Source organism: Ceratotherium simum, chromosome 14 (genome assembly GCF_057802395.1).
Source record: "Ceratotherium simum simum isolate JZ-2026a chromosome 14, ASM5780239v1, whole genome shotgun sequence".
NCBI lineage: Eukaryota > Metazoa > Chordata > Mammalia > Perissodactyla > Rhinocerotidae > Ceratotherium > Ceratotherium simum.
In genome coordinates, this window is record NC_141913.1 from 3,204,597 (window position 1) to 3,225,934 (window position 21,338).

The 21,338-nt window shown below is 41.3% G+C and overlaps 1 protein-coding gene across 8 annotated transcripts in view; it reads right to left on the minus strand.

Moving 5' to 3' along the window:
* MTCL1 (microtubule crosslinking factor 1) overlaps positions 1–21,338 on the minus strand; it is a 145,258-nt gene that overhangs the window by 118,945 nt on the left and 4,975 nt on the right. For all 8 annotated transcript variants that reach the window (XM_087438895.1, XM_087438896.1, XM_087438892.1 and 5 more), the window contains exons 2-3: positions 15,023–15,247; positions 13,511–13,669 (exon numbers count right to left, since the gene is read on the minus strand). In XM_087438895.1, coding sequence (XP_087295021.1) covers positions 13,511–13,669; positions 15,023–15,247 — 384 coding nt within the window. The remainder of the gene's footprint in view (positions 1–13,510; positions 13,670–15,022; positions 15,248–21,338) is intronic.

Below are 21,338 nucleotides of genomic sequence, written 5' to 3' on the forward strand. Positions count from 1 at the left end.
TTTTCCAGATTTCACGACAGACATAAATACTAAGATTGACAATGAGTGTTGAGTAAAACAAAAATAAATCTATATTCATTTGACTGAAACTACAGAATACCAAACACAAAGAGAAAAGTATAAAAGTAACCAGGAAGTAAAGACAGACCATCTACAAAAATGAGAATTATCTGACAGCAGAACTCTTGATAGCAAAATAGAGCCAAAGATAATAAAAATATTATCTTCAAAGGGTTAGAATTCTATGCCCAACTAAATATCTCTCAAGACTGAGTATAAAATAAAAGCATTTCACACATCATCATTTACTGAAAAAAAAAATACTAAAGGATATATTAATAGATCAGTGAGAAGAAAACTGAACTCAGAAGGAAGGAGTAACACTCAAGAAGCAATGTTAACAGACTGGAAATTGTGTAAATGAATCTAAATAAGCATTAACTATTAAATTAGTCAACTTGGGTGGATGATTTCAAAAAGATGAAACAATGATACTAGATAACAATTATATGAAAGACCGGAGTTGACTGCAGTTGAAGCTTTCTAAGATGCATATATTATTCAGGAGAAGAATAGAGCTAACGATCAGTTTTAGATGTTAACTCAAACATGCATGTTAAATATGTAAGAGTAATCATCAGAATAACAGTAATAGAATATATAACTTCCTAACCAAGAGAGAGAACATGAGAATTAGAAACTCAATCAATCAAAGAGAAATCAACATAGAAAAAGGAAACAAAGAAAAGTCACGGAATATAAAGAACATAAAATACAATGATAGAAATAAATTAAAACACATATATAAATATAAGTATAATAATGGAATATAAAACACATAAAATAAATAACCACGATAAAGGTAAATTCGCAAGTTTAAAAAAAACAGATTCTCAGATTTCATTTTTAAAAAGGTAGCTATAGTCCATTCACAACAAAGATACCTAAACCATAATGACATAGAAAAATAGAAACTAAAGGAATCACAGAAAAGCTATACCAGGCAAATACTAACCAAAACAAATTTGGTATAATAAAAGCAGACAGAGTAAACTTGACAGCAAAAAAGCAATACATTAGAATAAAGAGGTCATTATCAAATAATAAAGGGAACAATTCACAAAGAATAGTTCTAAATACGTATGCATTTATATTCAAAATATGTAAAGAAAAATGAGACAGATTACAAGTAGAAAAATTAAATACAAAAATTATAATGGGTGATTTTAACATAACTTTATCCTAAATAGATATACTTACCAGACAAAACAAAACTATAAAGGGTACAGAAAATCTGAACAACACAATTTCCAAATGGCAGCAAAATCCACTAATGGACTAGAAATCAAACTTATAACCACCATTAAAAACAGAACAGAATAGAATTGAAAATATCAGAATGTATCCCATATGGCAAAGATAAGCATTATTTTGTGAAATCTTTATGTTTGTATATTGAGTGATGACATAAAATGTACTTCTTGCTGTGGGTTATAGTTAAAGTTTGAAAGTCTTCAACCCAATCAATTTATATTAAAGTCTTCACCCCAAAATTGGAGCACAGACATTCTTCTTAAGCACTCAAGAAATATTTACAAAATCTGACCATTTACTAGGCACAAAAGAAGTTTCAACCAAGGGCCAGCCCAGTGGCATAGCGGTTAAGTTCATGTGCTCTGCTTCAGCGGTCGGTGCTTTGCAGGTTCGGATCCCTGGTGAGGCCTACACACCACTTATCAAGCCATGCTGTGGCAGCGTCCCACATAGAAAATAGAGGAAGATGGGCACAGGTGTTAGCTCAGGCCAATCTTCCTCAGCAAAAAAGAGGAGGATTGGCAACAGATGTTAGCTCAGGGCTAATCTTTGTCACCAAAAAAAAAAAAAAAGAGAAAAAAAAAGTTATAAATAAAACATATATCTAAAAAAAAAAGTTTCAACCAAACCCAGAGAATCAATATCATATCCTGAATGGTGATGAAAGATGTCCCACAAGGGCTATCTGACTGCTAGTCGGTTCCTGTGGTTCCATTCAACAGTCCAGGGGTGGGGGTGGGGATGGTGTGGGGGGTGGTGAAATAGGTGAAAAGGATCAAAAGATACTGTGGAAATTAATAAACAGAAAACTCATTAAATTGGAGTTGGGAAGCCAAAAGGAAGAGCTCTCATACCCCATGTCCATAGCAGAGCCCAACAGGAAGAAGAAAGACTCTCTTCTTGACGAGCAAGAAGCTCAGCCAATGAGAGACTGTCACGACTCAGCCAATGAAAAGCCACTACACCTGGAACTTTTGGTATACCACAGCCCTCCCAACTTCCTCCGCCCTCCATAAAAGAGTTTGTCCTCTCTTGCCGCTGTGGGACTTGCACGTGGCTCGCCATGGTTGCAGATCCCAAACTGCAGTTCTTTGCTAACCTCAAATACACCCATTTTTGCTAGAGAAATAACTGGCTGTCTATTTGTTTAAGGTCAACATTATGGTGGCCCGTACAGGGACCCAGAGAAGACCCCCAATGACTCCAAGGCTGGTGAGCAAACAGGTGTGGTACCCACAACAGAGCCCACTGAGCTCCTTGCTTTTCTCATCCACCCTGGAGTTTGAGAGTAAGTCTTTCTTTTGGATCCGAGCTTCAGCACTCTGCATTTGAGGCTCTCCAGGCTTATGTGAGATCTGTTCTGAGCCTTCGTTCTTTTCTGGTTAAGCCCTTGTTTGTCGCAAGGACTCGGGAAGCAGTTTGGCCTGACTCTTTGACTCAGGCCGTTTCTTTGAAGTGCGCTACCTTTTTGTCCAATTCCTTTTGGAACTGGAATGTTCCCATACTTGGAACTGGTTAGCCTTCAGTCCGACTTCTGGACTATTCGTTGGAACCATAGTGGTCCAGCCTTTGGCCTGACTCTGTTGGGAGCAGACTGTCCCCTGGAACTGCGTTGATCAACCTTGGAACTAAACTATTCTTTGGAATTGCATTGTTCTTTGGAACTGCCTTGATTTGACCTTCGGTCTGTCTTAGTGAAATTAGACTGTTCTATTGGGACTGGCTGGTATTAAGCCTGTAGGCTATTAGAGCTGTTCAAGCTGTTTGAGCTGTTTAGGCTGTTTGAGAATTATTCCTTTGCTCTAGAGAAAAACCTCTAAGAAATGAGATCTCAGTATTCTAAATATTTTGAGGGTGCCCCCTCTACGGGGACCCTGGCCAATTTTACGTTTAAAAACCGCGGTAATCCCTCATGCTCATTTCTAACTAAATGGACCGATTTAACCAGAAGTAATTTAGAAAATCAATGGCCATTATGGGGAATTACTGACCTCCCCAAACTTACTTTTCTTAAACCAAATTGGACAACCATAGCCCTGTAATTTCCAAAACTGAATGGAACGCCTATTTTGATTGGTATTTTGAGACTTTCAAATGTTATCAAGAGTCTAAAATGGCCTCTTTGCAAAATAAAATTTTAAGATTAACTGAGGCAAATAAACGATTAAAGAAAGATAAAATGGCTTCCGAAGCTTCATGTTCCTCTCCTCCGGCTCCTCGTGCTCAGGCCCCTTCTTCAGCACTATGTTCCTTGTCCCCTTCCATACCGTCTACCCCTTCTGTATATTCTCAGTGCCCCCATTCTAACTCTCACCTAACTTCCCCTTTTTCCTGAACCTCTCCCCACTCCCTCTTCCTCTGAACCTATCAGAACCTGTGCTTTTAGAATTAAGCCTTCTGAGGATACAAAGGTTAAACCCTTAATTTCTTATCTCCCCGGACTAAAGCTGAACTTCAAGCCACAGTCAAAGATTTTCCCAAAGTAACCAAAGATCCTTACGAATTTGCTGAGGAATTTACTATAGTCATTCAAATGCATCAACCTTGTTCCCCTGACTTATATCAGCTAGTCCATTGTGCTCGTCGGTGAAGGCCAGGCCCAGCATTGGATGAAAACTGCTAAGTGGCAAAATCCCATAAGTCCCTAGAATTACAACCAGGAGACCAGCCCGCTGACCTGTTGTATGATCAGGCTCAGGCAATCACTAGACAACTTCATCAGGCAATTTCTAGGGCTTTCCCAAAGCCTGTTGATTGGAACAAAATTCAGGCTTGTGCACAAAAACCTGATGAACCTGTTCATGACTACAATCGACTTCACGTTGTTTTTAAATAAAATTCTGGTCTCCCTTCAGATGTTGATTCCCCCCAAGTAGCTTCTAACTCTATGTTTATTAATGAGCTGACCTGACCTTCCCCTTCTAGGAAGAAGGGCCAGGATGGAATGGGAAACTATGTCCAGTCCAGATTTAGTTAATCTGGCAAACCTCTGAAACTCTAGATGAGTCACCTAAAAGAAAGACCACTAACATTCTTTTTTTTTTTTTTTTTAAATACTTGACCCTTTTTTTTTTTTTCCAGTGAGGAAGATTGGCCCTGAGCTAACATCTGTGCCAATCTGCCTCTATTTTATATGTGGGACACCGCCACAGCATGACTTGATGAGCAGGGTGTAGGTCCACGCCTGGGATCCAAACCCATGAACTCTGGGCCGCCGAAGCAGAGTGTGTGAACTTAACCACTATGCCACTGGGCTGGCCCAAAGACCACTAAAATTCTTAATCTTCAACTCCAGCAAATGAAAGCCCCTAAACGAACCAATAAACCTCCTAGTTTCTGTTACTATCGCAAAGAGCTAGGACATTGGAAAAGAGATTGTTACAAATTTAAGCACTTCAAGTGCCTTCAGCCTTCTAATCAGCCTTTCCACTGTCCTCCAAATTCCCAACAACGGGGCTCCGAGGAACTACTGGAGCTCTTCCCAATCCTCCCTTTTAATTGGCTTGGAGAAGCATTTCTCGAGACTGGCGATGAATCTCCTTTTGTCCTAACTGACACCAGAGCCACACCCTTGATGCTCAACCCCACTACTATAAAGCAGCCCCTGCTTCGGAGTACTAAAACAGTTCAAATAGTGGGAATTTCTAATAAACCTCAACAGGGTCCTGCTCTGAACCTATTCCCACTTTTGTTTAGGCCCTTTGTGAGACACACACTCTTTTCTCTTTAGTCCCTCCACCCCTATTCAGTTACTAGGCCAAGACTTCTTGGAAAAGTATCTTGCTGGAATTTCTTTCTCCCAAAAAGGGGAAATAATTCTAGAATTAGACAGTAGCCATCCAAACAGCCAACCAGATGAGTTAAATGACCCTTTGACATCTTTTATTTGCTCTATCTCTGACAGTACTAGAGTTGATTCCAGAAATATTGATTCAGCTACCACCCTCCTTATGGGCAAAATCTCCAATTCATATTGATAAAATTCACACCAAGATTCAAATAGATCCCTTGAAATCTCTTGCCAGAATTAATCAATAACCTATAAGTAAAGAAGCCCTTCAAGGTATAAAGCCCATAATAGAGGACTACAAGGCTTAAGTCCTCATTGTCCCTTGTACTAGTCCCTGTAATACTCCTATTTTACCTGCGAGAAAACCCAAAGGCTGAGGGTGGAGGTTTGCCCAGGACCTCCAACCAATAAACAACATTGCTATTCCTTGACACCCTGTTGTTCCTAACCCTCATACACTACTAACATCCATACCCACTGGAAGCAAACTTTTTATGGTAATTGATTTATGCAGTACCCTCTTTAGTATTCCAGTTGATGAAGGTAGTCAATACACTTTTGCCTTCACCTGGGAAGGAAAACAATTCACCTGGACAGTAATGCCTCAGGGTTTTACTGAGAGTCCTTCTTATTTCTCACAAATCCTGAAGGCTGACCTGGATGATATAAAGTTCCCTAAGGAGTGGCTCTACTTTGATCCAATAAGTGGATGATTTGCTTCTTTGCTCTCCCTCCCAAGCCTCCTCACAGGAAGTCAGCATCCACTTGCTAAAGCTTTTAGCCTAAAGGGACATAAGGTGACCAAGGAGAAACTGCAGTTTGCCCAAACTCAGATTTGATATTTAGGGCATCTTATATCAGAACAAGGGCTACACCTAGATCCAGTTAGGCTTCATGGTGTTCTAAGTTTCCCAAAACCCAAAACTAAGTGCCAAATGTAAGGTTTTCTTCGGCTAGTTGGCTATTGCCTAAATTGGATTCCCAATTTCTCTCTTAACGGCCAAACCTTTGTATGTTTTAATAAAGAACAACAACCCCAATCCAATTTTATGGGAATAACTGGACAACAGCCTTTAAGGCCTTAAAGGAGAGTTTGATGAACCCACCTGCCCTTGGACAACCCAATTATCAGATTCTCCTTTTCCTATTTGTATATGAAAGGTAAGGGAATGCCCTTGGGTTACTTCCCCAAAATCAGGGGGACTACCATTGACCCACAGGGTATTATAGTAAGCAACTGGATGCTGTGGCACAGGGATACCCCCTTGCCTTAGAGCCATTATTGCCAGTGCCCTTTTGGTTAAGGCGACTGAGAAAATTGCTGTGGGATCCCCTTTACCCATTTTTGTACCTCACGTAGTAGAAGCCCTCCTGAATTCTCATCACACCCAACATATTTCAGCCAGCCACCTCCTTTGAAATCCTTTTGTTAACTGCTCCTCACAGTAATAACCTGAACCCTGCTACTCTTCTCCCCTCCACTACTGACAAAGTCCCTCATGACTGCTTAATACTGAGAGACCACTTCCTAACTCCTCGTGATGATCTGCAGGAAACTCCTTTGGGTAACGCCGATTTCTCATGGTTCACCGATGGTTCTTATTTAAAAGGTGACAATGGCAAATATTGTGCTGGATATGCTATTGCAACTCCTTTTGATATTGCTGAGGCAGCACCTTTACCTACGGCTACTTCAGCCCAACAGGCTGAATCATATGCTCTTACACAGGCTTGTACTTTAGCCAAGGGCAAAACTGCCAACACTGATACTGATAGTAGACGTGGTTTTGAAGTAGCTCATGATTTTGGAATGTTGCAGAAGCAACATGGCTTCTTTACTTGCAAGGGAAATAAAATTAAAAATGGTCCCGATGTCCAGGAATTATTAGACGCTATACTTTTACCTGCTGCTTTAGCTATCACTAAGACCGCAGGACATTCTAAACTTTACTCTCTGGAAACTAAAGGAAATCACCTTGCTGACATTTCCACAAGGAATGCAGCCCTTAAAGGAACCTACAACAGCCAAACCTCTTCATGGTCCAAGGGATACTTCCCCAGATAACTTAGAAAAACTAGCTAGAGAAGCCCAACAACTTGCCTCAATAAAGGAAAAACAGTTTGGAAATTCAATAATTATTGGTTTTATAAAAAAGAGAAGGCTCTGGTTTGGACCAAATAACAACCCAGTCCTACTGGAGACTCTAACATTCCCAATCCTAACCACTGTACATGCATTAAACCATTGGTCTCCTGACAAAATGATAGCATTCATGAGTCAATACTGGTGGGGAAATATCAACAAAGCCACAAAAAGTGCCTACTTCACTTGTCCCATTTGTCTAAAATCAGGGAAGCCTGTTCACACCGTTCCCAGACATTTTAAACTGCCTAATGGATCACCTGAGGTTTGGCAAATGGATTTCATACAACTTCCCCCGTCAAATAGACATAAATATGTTTTAGTCATGGTTTGTATGTTTTCTCACTGTACTGAAGCGTTTCCTTGCAGACAGGCTACTGCCTCTTCTGTGGCTAAAGTCCATTAGGAAAGGATTATCCCTACCTGGGAACTCCTCTCAAGCTTCATAGTGAACGAGGAACCTATTTTACTGGTCAGATACTTTGACGAGTCTGCACTGTTTGGCCAGTTTTACACCACTTGCACTGCGCTTACCACCCTCAATCCTCTGGTTTAGTCAAATGCACTAACGGCATTATTAACACTCAAGTGGCAAAATTTATAGAGACCCTCCAAATACTTTGGCCAAAAGCATTGCCATCGGTCCTTCTAAGTCTCAGATCCACTCCCTTTGGAACTCATAAACTCTCACCCTTTGAAATATTCAGAGGATGCCCAATGCACTTGGCTCCTGCTCTTTTGACACATAGTTTATTAAAAAAAACTAATATTCCAAAGGCCTAATTGTTTCTATTAAAAATAACCATGTTTTGTAGAGCAATCTTTTCACAGTGCACTCTAGGGAGACGAAGATGTTAAGCATCATACTTTGCAATCTTGAGATTTCATCTATTGGAAAAGACACTTCCAGAAGGACTTTCTTCAACTTCGCTGGAAAGGCCCCATCAGGTGCTGCTAACTGACCCTGGTGCCGCAAAACTCCAGGGAACAGACTCTTGGAGTTTTGAAAGTTAAGATTTGAAAGTAAAGATTTCCCGGAATTGAAGCAGACGACATCTGATGAGACAGCTTTCCCAAGATGTCCAGACCACTCCTTGGAAGTTGATCTGCCAAACTTCTGCTGATGACATAATGCTTCGGATAATCTCCAATGCTTATGATCTTGATAACGTATGGACTTTAGATAAGAAAAATGCCTGAGAGTTCTCCCTCCTGCCCCTCCTTGTTATTCAAATGTGGCCTCAGTAGGTTTACAGTCTGTGCCCTTTCCCTCCTACCTGGGACATGACACCCAGGAAAGGTCCTTCCTGGCATCAAGAGATAAAAGGTGATGAAACCAGAAAAACCTGATGCTTGATCAGCAATGCTTTCAGAGAAAGATCTCGATCAAAACAGGAAATTGTCAAACTAATAAACAGCAACCTCTTTAAATTGGAATTGGGAAGCCAAAATGGAGAGCCCTCACACCCCATGTCCATAGCAGAGCCCAACAGGAAGAAGAAAGACTCTCTTTTTGATGAGGAAGAAGCTCAGCCAATGAGAGACTGTCACAACTCAGCCAATGAAAAGCCACTACAACTCAAACTCTGGGTTTACAATAGCCCTCCCAACTTCCTCTTTCCCTCTATAAAAGAGTTTCTTCTCCCTTGCTGCTGGGGGACTTGCATATGGCTTGTCATGGTTGCAAACCCAAAATTGCAGTTCTTTGCTGATCCTGAATAAACCTGCTTTTGCTGGAGAAATAACTAGCTGTCTATTTGTTTAAGGTCAACAGTACAAACTTTCAGTTATAAAATACATAAGTCGGGGCCGGCCCCATGGCGTAGTGGTTAAGTCTGGCATGCCCCACCTCGGCAGCCCAGCTTCACGGGTTCAGATCCTGGGTGCAGACCTACACCACTTGTCAACCATGCTGAGGTGGCAACCCAAATACGAAATAGAAAAAGACTGGCACAGATGTTAGCTCAGGGCAAATCTTCCTCACCAAATAGATAAATAAATAAATAAGTCATGGGACATAATGTACAGCATAATGATATAGTTAACAATACTGTATTACGTATTTGAAAGTTGCTAAAAGAATAGATCTTAAAAGTTCTCATCAAAAGAAAAAGAATTTTTGTAACTATGTACAGTGACGAACGTTAACCAGACTTACTGTGGTGATCATTTTGCAATATATACAAATATTAAATCATTATGTCATACACCTGAAATTAACGTAATGTTATATGTCAACTATACCTCAATAAGAAAAGAAAAGACAATCCTAGTTCCCTGGAGTACTTTAGAATATGTCTCTGTTCCTTGCAAGTGCCAACTAACTTGGCAAGTTATTATTTGTGTCTAGCATATAATAAGTACTCAAAAAATTTTTGGTAGAATGAAATACTATTGAGTGGAAACACTTGGGCAATCTTCAAGAAGTTGAAACTAAGCTAAGGTTAACCATTTTCAACCTTTTGAGATATTCTACCATAGAGACAATTGAGTGTTAAAGGAAATATACTCCCCCCAAAAAGGAAAAAAATTCTGAGTTTGCACAACTGAAGGGGTATATGGGAGATTGGGTGCATGGACCATGGCGTGAACAGGCACAGGAAGCAAGCAAGCTGGCTAACCAGAAGGGACAGTTCCAGTGGCTTAATTATTGCCAGCCCTCTTTAATCGTCTCATCTATCAATGCAGAAAGTGACTTTGCTAAGACACACCTTTATTAGTTCAAACAGGACCAGAAGGCATAGTCTCTTCTCATCCTGCTCAATTGCATTTCATGTCACACCAGGGTTTACTGCCATGGGGTGGGAAACCCAGCTGGGAAACAGGGATGGGCCAGGCAGGAAAGGTTCTTTGTGTCATGCTGAAGAGTTAGACAACTGGGAACCCAAGCAAGTTTGTTTAAGTGGAGAGTAACACGGTCAGATTTTGGGGATGTAGAAGACAATCCCGAAAAGGGAGAGACTAGAAGTGGTGCATGCCTTCAATGTAGTGATGGCATAGTATCAGCCTTCAAATCTTCATTCTAGAGGAGACTGGTGAAAGGATGGATAGAATAGAGAAAGTAAACATCCATAATTGAGGTTAAATTAACCATTTTTAAAGTGTACAATTAGGTGGCATTTAGTACATTCAGACTGGACTTGTGAAGTGTACCTGCACAACCATCACCTCTATCTAGTTACAAAACATTTTCATCACCCCAAAGGAAACCCCCTGCCCATTGCAGTTGGTCTCCCTTCTACCCAGCCCCTGGAAACCACTAATCTGTTTTCTGTCTCTATGGATTGACCTATCCTGAATATTTCCTATAAATGGAGTCATATAATATGTCTGGCTTCTTTCTACTTGGTATATTTTCAAAGTTCCTCCAATGCTGCAGCATGTACCAGTGAGAAAGAAAATTCTAAGACTGCAAAAGCAGAACAGCAGAACCTAAAGCACAGAGCAGGCAACTGAGGGTGGGGAGCAAGAGAGGTAAGGGTAATGGCCATCACTTAAGCCTCAGGACTGAAGAGGACAGTGGCACCATTAACACAGATGGGAAAGACAGAAGGAAGTGTGGGTGGAGACAAGGGTGATGAGTCTGTTTCTGGACACACTGAGTGTGAAGCGCTAGGAGAAATCCATCTTGGAGAAGTCCACCAGGCAGCTGAAAATACAGTCTGCAGCTTAAGAGAGAAGCCCAGCAGCAGCCACAGGGCTACAGAGATGCGCCGATTTACCCTCCTCTGAGGCCGAGGGGTACATACACATCCGCAACTCCTTCTGTCATTTGAGGATACGCACAACGAACGCACCAATTGTCCTTGCCTTTTTCAGAACGTGACACGTCCATTTACAAAACTTCAGAGGTGAACGATAATGAGCAAGGCTCAGCATAGAGAAAATATCATCTTCACCCTAGAGCAAAACGGCGCATTTTGTTCTGGCTTTGGTAAGAAGAACCCATTCACGGAGACCGCAGCTGGCATTTTCCAATAAATATCTCCTCCACCACCTTTGAACCTTGTATCGCTTCCTATCATTCTCTGCTTCCAGCACAGTCTATCAGCGTCTAACCCTCCTCAGACTCCTGACAGTTTCAAGATTCACCTAGAAGTTTGGTGTAAATATGCAGCCCCACCAGTCTGACTGCAACTCTGGAGGTAACTCAGTTGTATCCCAACTGAGCAATCCCTTTCTGAGTAATTCTAAGCCACAAAGGAAGGGAGGGGCTGAGCCCTCCACCTCTCTCCTCACATCCAGCCTGAGCCAACATCACAGCTCTCTGAGGATCCCCGCCTCCCACTTGCCCAGCTCTGTTAAGAGCAACAGTGACCACTGCTTTCCCCAAAGAGCTAGTCATGACCTGACACAAAGGTCTACACAAATCCATTTACATGTGTGCAAAAGAACCTTTGCTTGCTTAAAATAGATTTACTTATGTTTATACATAATTTATATATTTATACATAAACATGCACACATATAAAATTTATAAGATACACTTCTAAGTTGTTTTCTATAGCCCCAAGGTCAGGCTCAAACTGGAAATTTTAAGAAAAGAAACCATTATGGCACACCTTCTAGCAAACTTAGACCAAAGGAAAAAGAGAGAAGTAAATTACCAGGACCTGTAAGTGTAGAGGGAAGGGATCCACAATCATAGGAGAGATTCCTCCAGTCCTGGTGGTAAGCAGGTTTGTAAGTTAAGGGACAGTCCCATGAAGAAAGAAGGTTCTCAGAATCTACCTCTTCCTCTGTGGAGCAAACTGAGTCCCCCAGGCGAGCTGTGGTCAACACAGCTCCACATTCTCACCCTGCATCCCCCCCTCACCCAGCAAGTCCCTGACAATGCCTATGTGCCGGCACTGTTCTAGGCACAGGGACCCCACAGTGAACCAGAGAGACAAAACCCCCATCCCATGGAGCTTGAGTTCCAGAGAGACATTAGTGAAGGGGGGACCGTGGAAAGACAAAGAAATAAGACACATAGCATTTTCAGATAAGTGGTGACAATATACACATAATTTACCAAAATCCACGTGTCAGATTGGGATGGCCAGGGTGGAGACAGGGACAACTTTAATGTGTAAGTATTGAGGGGACACGGCTAAGGTGAGATGTCAGCAGAGACCTGGCGATGAGGGAGTGAGCCACGGCGGTGTGGGGGTGTGGAAAAAGTACGCTTCAGGGGGAGGGCAAGCTCTAGCAACGGCAGGGAGGCCAGCATGGTTGTGAGGAGAGGGAGCGGGGGAGGAACCAGAGAGGCTACAGCACTGGCTCCTTTGCTGTAATTTACTTGTCTTGCTATCAGTGTGCCAAGTGGATCTGTAAACACCTTGAGGGCAGGGCCTGTGCTGCCATATTCACATCTGCATCCCCAGGGCCTAGTCCAGTGCCTGAATTAAAGTGTGGGCGGATGGACGAGGAATGACTGAGTGAATCAAGAAACTTATGTGGAGGAAAAATGAACTGCCAAGTGAGGCTTTTAGCAGGTAATATGCTGGCTTTAGCCATCATCTTAAAGCTTTAACCAACAGTCTTTAACTTCATCAATATGCAGGATATTTTCCAAGAAAATACTCAGTTTTAATCTTATAATGGAAGTCAACAACAAAACAGGATTTGCATTGCTGTATGCAAATGAAAAAATATATATACATATATATACATACATACATTCATTTTCTAGACCACTTTGCTAGGACACGTTCACTCCCTAAAAATAAAAAAATCTGCATTTAAATCATATTGGCTGAACAACAGACATAGGTAGCACACACACATTATCTGTTCACGTAGCTTTAATAGACAACCATAACGTATTTTCCAGCTCATTGGAAGAGCAGACTCTTGAGAAAAAAGATACTGCTTAACTTCGTATACTAGTATTAATATACCCACTTGGACACATAAAAGGAATTAATGGCCAGTCATCTGAACGGAAATTATAAAAAATAGCTTTAGACCAGGGTCCAACAAGCCTTTTCTGTACAGGGCCAGAGAGCATATACTTCAGGCTTTGCAAGCAACATACAGTCTGTCACATAGTTTTCTTTGCTTTTTTAGGTTCATTTTGTGTGGTTGGGTTTTTTTCTTGATTTTTTTTTTTTTTTAACAATGCTATAAAAAAATGTAAAAACCATTCTTAGTTCCCAGGCCATACAAACAGGCCTAGTTTGCCCATCCCTGATGTAGACCACAATAAGAATGGGACGCTTGGAGTCCCAAGTTCCTAACAATTAAACCCAAGGGGGAATCCCCGTACGTGTCTGGATTACCTCTTTCAGTCTCTCCAGCTCATTTTGGAGGGCCTGTTTGGATATTTCCACTTCGATCATCTGCTGTCGGAGAACTTCATTTTCATCCTCAGCTTTAGCACGCTTTTCCTCCACAGTTTCAAGTTCATGGTGCAATCTGACAGATACGTCTTTGGCTACCTGCATTGACCCGCAGAGATAGTCATCAGGATGTGAAGCTTTCTGTGTGCTAAGGGTACACTCGAACAACTTCAGAGGCAGAATCATTAAGTAACATGGTATTACAACAAAGAGCAAAGACCCTGGCAAGATTAAGCAAACTTATTTTTAAAGGAGGAGGGTATTAGTTCAAAACATGAAAATCCACATTATGAGAAAGAATACGACTTTTATCTGGATTAAAGGGCCACTTTGGATAGCCCCACCTCCTTACAGAATATCACCAAGAACGCCAATTCTGCCCAAGCACACACATTTTCAATGGTAAATTACAAATAATAATAATAGTAAACAGATAAACATTTCTGTTTCCTAAGGTAATATTAAATCTACCTGCTAAAAAGCAAATAAAATAATTCTGTATGCAGTAGATGTTTAATAATCTATTGTGGTAAAATATTTGAATGTTTACAGCAGTTAAACATTTTCACTTTTTAAAAGGAAATGATGAAAGAGATTTTGCAAGAGAAATATAAATCACCTTTATATCACATTGAATGACACTTTGTTAATGGTTTATAAATTTGGTAGAATTACAAAGATTCTTTTCCTGTTATCATAATGAAAAGCTAAATGAGATTTCCTAAGTACTCCCATAATAAGAAGGACATTATACATAATGCATGTCTAGATAAATGATTTGATAATTGGGGCATGAGAGAACCTATGCTGCCCATGGAGAGAGTGAATGGTATAAAGTCTGGGGTTTCTTCACCTCATTCTCATTTCTGCCAATGGTTCTGAAATACACTTTAGACAATTAGTTATGATCCTAGTTCTCCTTCAGTTAAATCTCCGCTGCACAAGTCTCACTTGGGTTATGGTAATTGAGGTTTTCTGCATCTTAGAAACTTACGTAAGAATAAAAATGTTAAGTGATTACGGTCAACATTTCAGGGTGGTCTTTGACTATAACTGAATTGATAATCAATAGATTTTTTTTTTCAGATCTTTAGAAGGAGTTTCTCTACAATTTCTACACAACTGTCAGACCAATTGGTAGCTATTATTTCTTTTTTTATTGTAGATTCATTACTATGATTTCTTTTCTTTTCTTTCTTTTTATAGGTTTTAAGATTCCAGTTCATATCACATTTAAATCTTGGGCCGTCAAAGCCATATGAGTACACACACCCTATAAGCCATAAAGTGAAAGAAGAATGTTTATGCAGCAATCCGCTGAGAGAGACAGAAACACTAAGAGAACATGAAGACCACGGGTAGGTGGGGTCTGCCAGCTGCATTTTCAGGTCTGGGATCCCACCCACAGCAGACCCTTCCGGGAATGCGCATCCCATCAAGGCGCTCACTCACCTTTAAGTCCTGCTCCAGACTCCGGATCAGCTCACCATCCACTTGACCAGTCTCAGCCACTTTCAGACTTTTCTGCTCGGCTTTCCTGAGGCGGTACTGCAGGATTCGGCAGTTTTTATTAGCACGGTCCAGTTCTCGCCGAAGCTCCTGCAGCTGGTAAACATCTTCCTCTAAGTAACTGTCTCTCATCTCTTCCATTTCAGCACGGAGTTCATCCAACTCATCCTACCCAAGCCAGACAGAGTAGATTTATAAGCCAAGTCCATCAAAAAAGGGCGGTGTCTCCTCTCCACCCCTGCTCCGCAATACTAAATATTCACTACCTGCACACCTACCCACCGGCCTATGGCCACACCTGTGTGACATGGCACAGGGACCTCTGGAAATTCTCCCATGAGACAATATCACCAGATATCTGTTCAAATCTTATAGATCCAGAAACTAGAAACCAGCATCAATTATTCATTGCCACCTCTCAGCATTTATTCCACTCCCAATATTTCCCGACATAATCATAACCATAAATGAAATAACTGCAGATAATTAAACCTTTAGATTCAAACCAAGCACTTACCTGAACTTATATCTCTAAGACACAATCTAGGTATGAAGATGAGTCAGACAGACCCTGCCTTCAAAGAACGGAAACTTTAGTGGGATTTAACTAGGAACTGCCCTGGAATTACACCTGCAAATGTCCCTAAAACTCTGTTCCACAATACAAATCTCAGCATTGACTACGTGACTCACAATTCTAAAGATAAAACCTTCTGCATTATTTCAAACACACATGGGTTTGTTTTTTTCCATTGACCTATCCTTTATTTCTCATCTCCATTCTACTCTGGTGCCAACATGAAAACATTGGACAGTTGTTCCTGGCTCCCCTCCTTCCTCCCATTTCACAGCCAGTCCAGTGCTGTCAGCTCAACATCCAAACACCCTCGGGGGTTCTCCTCCCAGCAGCTCCATGTCACTGCACTAGTCCCTGCCTCTGTCCCTCTCAAGGGAGTAGCTGCATACACAGGCAAGGCCATCACATGGGGCTCCCTGCTTCCCCTCCAGCTTCTCCTCCTTCATAGCCCCTTCTCCACCCAGAGAGTTCTGTTTTTAATATGTAACTCAGACCACCTCCCCCTACTCAAACCCGTCAGGGGCTTCCCATCAAACTGAGAAAATTCTTTAAAGTCCTTCCCAGGGCCTCTCGGCTGCCAGCTCCCTCCCTGCCACACTGCTGGTCCCACAGGGTCTAGGACTGCTCCCCGACTTTCACGTGTTATGCCCTCTGCTTAAAACGGTCCTCCTCGCCCTTTGCTGAGCTCATTGTCACAAAATTGGAAGGAATACAATGCCTTCTCTGACCACCCTTCCCCCCAACCCCATTGTCTCTAGCCACCCCCGTGCTCTATTTTCTTCCCATCTCTTTTTATTTGTTTCTTCCTCTTCATCGTCTGTCGCCCACACTGACAGGTAGGCTCCACATGGGGAGACACCTTGAGTGTCTGCTCCTGCTTGCATTCACGGCACCCAGAGCAGTGCGAGCCACACAGTAGGTCCTCAATAAATACTTGTGGAATGAATACACATGAACATCGGTCAACACCTAGAAGGACCAACTCATAAAGACAACCAAAATAGGACATAACTGCACCTCTGCTTTGTTCCAGTCTTGTTACCTAATCATGAAAAATTCTCCCCAAACCCACAGACTGCAGTATATGAGATATAAATTCTACTGAAGTCTTATAAGAGATCTTAAAGAGGAGCAATGTGGAAGGAGGAGATTAAAGAAAGCATTCAGGAATTTTCTGATTAATTTGATAATTGATGGTTTAAAAGCCTTCAGTCTAGGATACCCTCAATCATTCCCATGTATTTTGTTCAATTAATATTGAGGCTCAAAAAAAAACTCTCCCAAACTTCACCCTAAGTGGTCAGCTCTCATACTGCTATTTAGTTTGTTCCTGGATTCTCGCCACTCTTGCTAATCTTGCAAGATTTAATTCTTAAAACTGGGGATTTACTTAGAATAAACAAGAGTTTCCCAACATCAGAGCCTCAGGTAGACAAAAAATTGAACAGAAAGAAATCTCCTGAAGAGTATTTTGTCCTGGATAAGATTAAGTACAACAAGTGTTTAACAAATAAACTGGGAATCCTTATGGAAAAATGCAGATTGGCACAAACCGGCTAAAGACAGCCTCACCAGCCTCACCTGTATGCACTGGTCTACTGGAAAGAGCACAGGTGTGGCATCTCATTCCCCCAATCCCCAGCCTGTAGATTCTCCCCACTCTGTCCACACTACTATAATCAAGAGAATGGCCTACTCAATTGACCATAACTCCAAATAGATTCAATGGACTACCAAAGAGAATGGAAACCTTTACCAACTTCCTAGTGGTCAAATGAATAAAATGTTTGTCCTCTTGGCTTCTAAGTGTTCTTACAGAATTTCTGTACCAGTGACGACAACCTCATTAAAAATATAAGAGGTTTTAATGTGTCTTAAGAAAGGTAAATCTTAATTGAAAATGTTGGGAGGTATACGCAAATTTCATTTCTCTTGTTTTTCCCTTCACCAACGTCTCTTCCTATAAATCTCGTTCCTGGCAGGAACATTTGCTGGGACTGGGAGTTACTGGACCAAGCACAGAAGCTGGTCAGTTGAACACACATGAACAGAATGGACAGGCGGGGTTTTTCAGGGGACTGGAGAACACAGCTATTGCACAAAGGTCCTTGCCAACCGTCAGCAAAGAAGAGGTTGTTGCTGATGCGATCCCCAAACTGAGGCTTTGGTGACGCCACGTAGGAGCTGTGCCCCCGACCCAACCCATGCTGGAGGAGACCAAGGGCAGACCACAAGCTTTAAAATGGGCCTCGTGGATGTCAGTCTTCTGACGAAGAGTAGAGTTAGTCCTGAATCTCCAAAATCAAGGTCAAGTTTCACTCAGGTCCCATCCATTAATCTGATGGATCTGACTTGGAGAAAGAGCCTAATCTCCACGCTTGTGTCTGATTACAGTTAAAAGGCAACGGTTGCGTTGGCCTGGTGGTGTAGTGGTTAAGTTCTCGCCCTCCACTTTGGCGGCCTGAGGTTCGTGGGTTTGGATCCCTGGCGCAGACCTACACACCACTCATCAAGCCATGCTGTGGTGGCATCCCATATACAAAATAGAGGAAGACTGGCACAGATGTTGGTGCAGGGACAATCTGCCTCACCAAAAAAAAAAAAAAGGCAATGGTTTCATTGGGTAACTAATAAAAAACAGTTCAATACAGGCAATAATCACTGTATGTATACATATACATACAAATATACAGTGACTTTGGCCATTCTGTTCCTGGAAGGAATTTTTTGTGATTGCTTTTCCTTCTAGAAAGCTTATCATAAAAGCCAAAATCATTAATGCCTGAAATTACCTGTTACTCAAACAAAAATTTTTAAAATGTGATATAGCCATAAGAAGATAGAAGATACCACTTTCAGGCATAAAAATGTTCTCTAGTATTCAGACTTTGTAACAAGAGAGCCCTCATCGACCCTAATGTTAAATGCTGGATATGTTATATGATGTGTAAACCACCACTGCAGGCTAAAAAAATTGTTGAAGGGCTAGATGAACCCACACCTCCAAATCATTGAGTAGGCCAGATGTAAACCGCTAATATTTTTTGGCATAAATAAACACCAACATTAGTTACTCTGAAAAGAAAATTAGGGAGAGACCATAATCGCATATATTTGAATCACTGCTTTTATAACTCATATTTTATCTAAATTTGTAGAACAGAAGATTTCCTTTATTAAGCACTTTACCTTCATTACTAACCCTATAATAACCCTGCCAGGAACATATTAGCCTAATTTTACAGACAAGGAAACCAAACCCATGCGGGTTAACGTGTCCCAAGTCCCATCGCTAATAAATGGAAGCTAGACTGCAAACCCAGGCTGTCTGGTTCCAAACTCACACTCTTTCCAGCAAATACCAGAAATTATTTGCAACAACCAGGACACATGAAACAATAACAGGCCTTAAATTGTACTTTTAAAAGCCCAACATCAGTGTAAGATAATAAAACAGGCTAACATTTAGAGCTTGACATTGCCAATGTACAAGTACATCCATTATTGCAACTGGTCCTCAGAAAAACACTGCAATGTGCAGCAAAGCTATATTAATACCCTCATTTTAAAATGAGGAAATTGAAGGGCCGGCCCCGTGGCTTAGCGGTTAAGTGCTTGCGCTCTGCTGCTGGCGGCCCGGGTTCGGATCCCGGGCGAGCACCGACGCACCGCTTCTCCGGCCATGCTGAGGCCGCGTCCCACATACAGCAACTAGAATGGATGTGCAACTACGACATACAACTATCTACTGGGGCTTTGGGGGAAAAATAAATAAATAAAATCTTAAAAAAATAAATAAATAAAATACTACACCCTCATCTTTGGGCCAGCCCTGTGGCTTGGTGGTTAAGTGCGCGCGCTGCGATGCTGGTGGCCCGGGTTCGGATCCCGGGTGCGCATCAAGGCACCACTTCTCCGTTCATCCTGGGGCCGAGTCCCGCATACAGCAACTAGAAGGATGTGCAGCTACAACATACAACTATCCACTGGGGCTTTGGGGGGAAAAAAATAAAATAAATAAAATCTTAAAAAAAAATAAATAAATAAAATAAAATAAAATAAAATGAGGAAATTGAGATTCTGAAATTTTAAATGGCTTTCCAACACTAGTCTGTTGTGGAGATGGGAGGAGGCCAGTGTTTCAACTCTTTTCATAGAGCCTTGAAAAAAGCAATTTTCAGGTTCAGTGAAAAGAAGTTACAAGAAAAGCAAATTATAAACCATGTGAGCTGGCAGCAGACGTTTGAAAAGCAAAAACTGTGATTATTCAGATCAGGGTCATGATGAATAGTGTTTTCAAACTAACATAATAATTTTCTGACAGCATGCTCTAATTTAGAAAACATTATATTAAAGAACCTTAAAGATGTCTGCCATTTAAATGTTTAAGACCAAATCAAGCAGAACACATTATGTTTCTGGCAGATATAATTTAAACATAGTAAGTAAAAGTGAAAAATTCCTGTTGTTTTTTTATACACAGAAATTAATAAGAAAAAAAATTGCCCTTAATCAAGTTTTATATTGAATTAACATCAGATCTGTCAGATACTTAAATGTTAGATCATTATCTCATTGAAAAGCTAATCTAGTTTTAATTAAATATACTTTTCTAATTTAGCATATAAAATGAAATCTTGAAGTAGCGTGAAGCTCTCCTATTCCCCTCTCCCTGCAGATAACCAATCAACCTTACTACATATGCCAAATTAGAGAAATAATGAGGGACCATGTGTGCGCCAGAGTAAACCAAGATTCAAATGAAATGTTACGATGAAAACCTTTATGAGAATAGTTTTATCCACAAACATAAAATAAAAACTGAATCCATGCTCTCATAGTATGTATAAGTGATGAAAACTCTTTATCAGACTGACAATTGTATTCAAATCTTAATCTCCTTTTAAAAACCCAAAGTTAATAACTACTTCTATTTTAATAACCCCTCCTTAAATAGACCCAATTTGGACAGTAGGAGCAGTCATCTGGCCACTGATGCGATAATTCCATCTTCTGGGAATTACAAACAGGAACTATTGTCTGTTGTAATAATACAAATAATCCACCTTACTTCCCACCGGACAATGGAAGTGTTCTCTGCAGAGTCCCAGCTGTAGCTAAGAAGACACAGGGGCTGCTGCCATTGTTTACCAGGGGACAGTTCACCCAGCAGCTGAAGGGCGCCGTGGGCCCTGGTCTCCATTATCTTGCCACCTAAGATTATTACAGCCACTCTTCCACCGGCTGAATAAAGAATGGGTGTGGAACGTGAGATGTCAGGAAAGAACAGTTCACTCTAACCCTTCCAACAGAAAGGGAGGAGGGGCAGGGGGCAGGGGAGGCAGGGAGGAGCTGAAGCCCTTCAGCTGCTGACAACTGCTTAGTCTTGCCTCAGAGTGTCCCCTCCTCCAGGTGACGCTGACCGCCTGGAATCTAGGCAGCCAAATTTAACAAAACCATTTCAGAGCTTGAAACTCCAAAGACAATCTCGGGGGAGAAACAGGATGGTAAGGTTGGACCAGTGGTGATGCACTGCACCTAGAAAACCAAAACGACCTCACCAATGATCTCCCTTAGGAAATCATTCCTCACAAAGAATCCAACATTATCTGCTTATCTGCTCTTACAGCTAGCACCGACTTCTTTTGTTTTAACCAAAAGTAATTTTTATGAAATAACTGA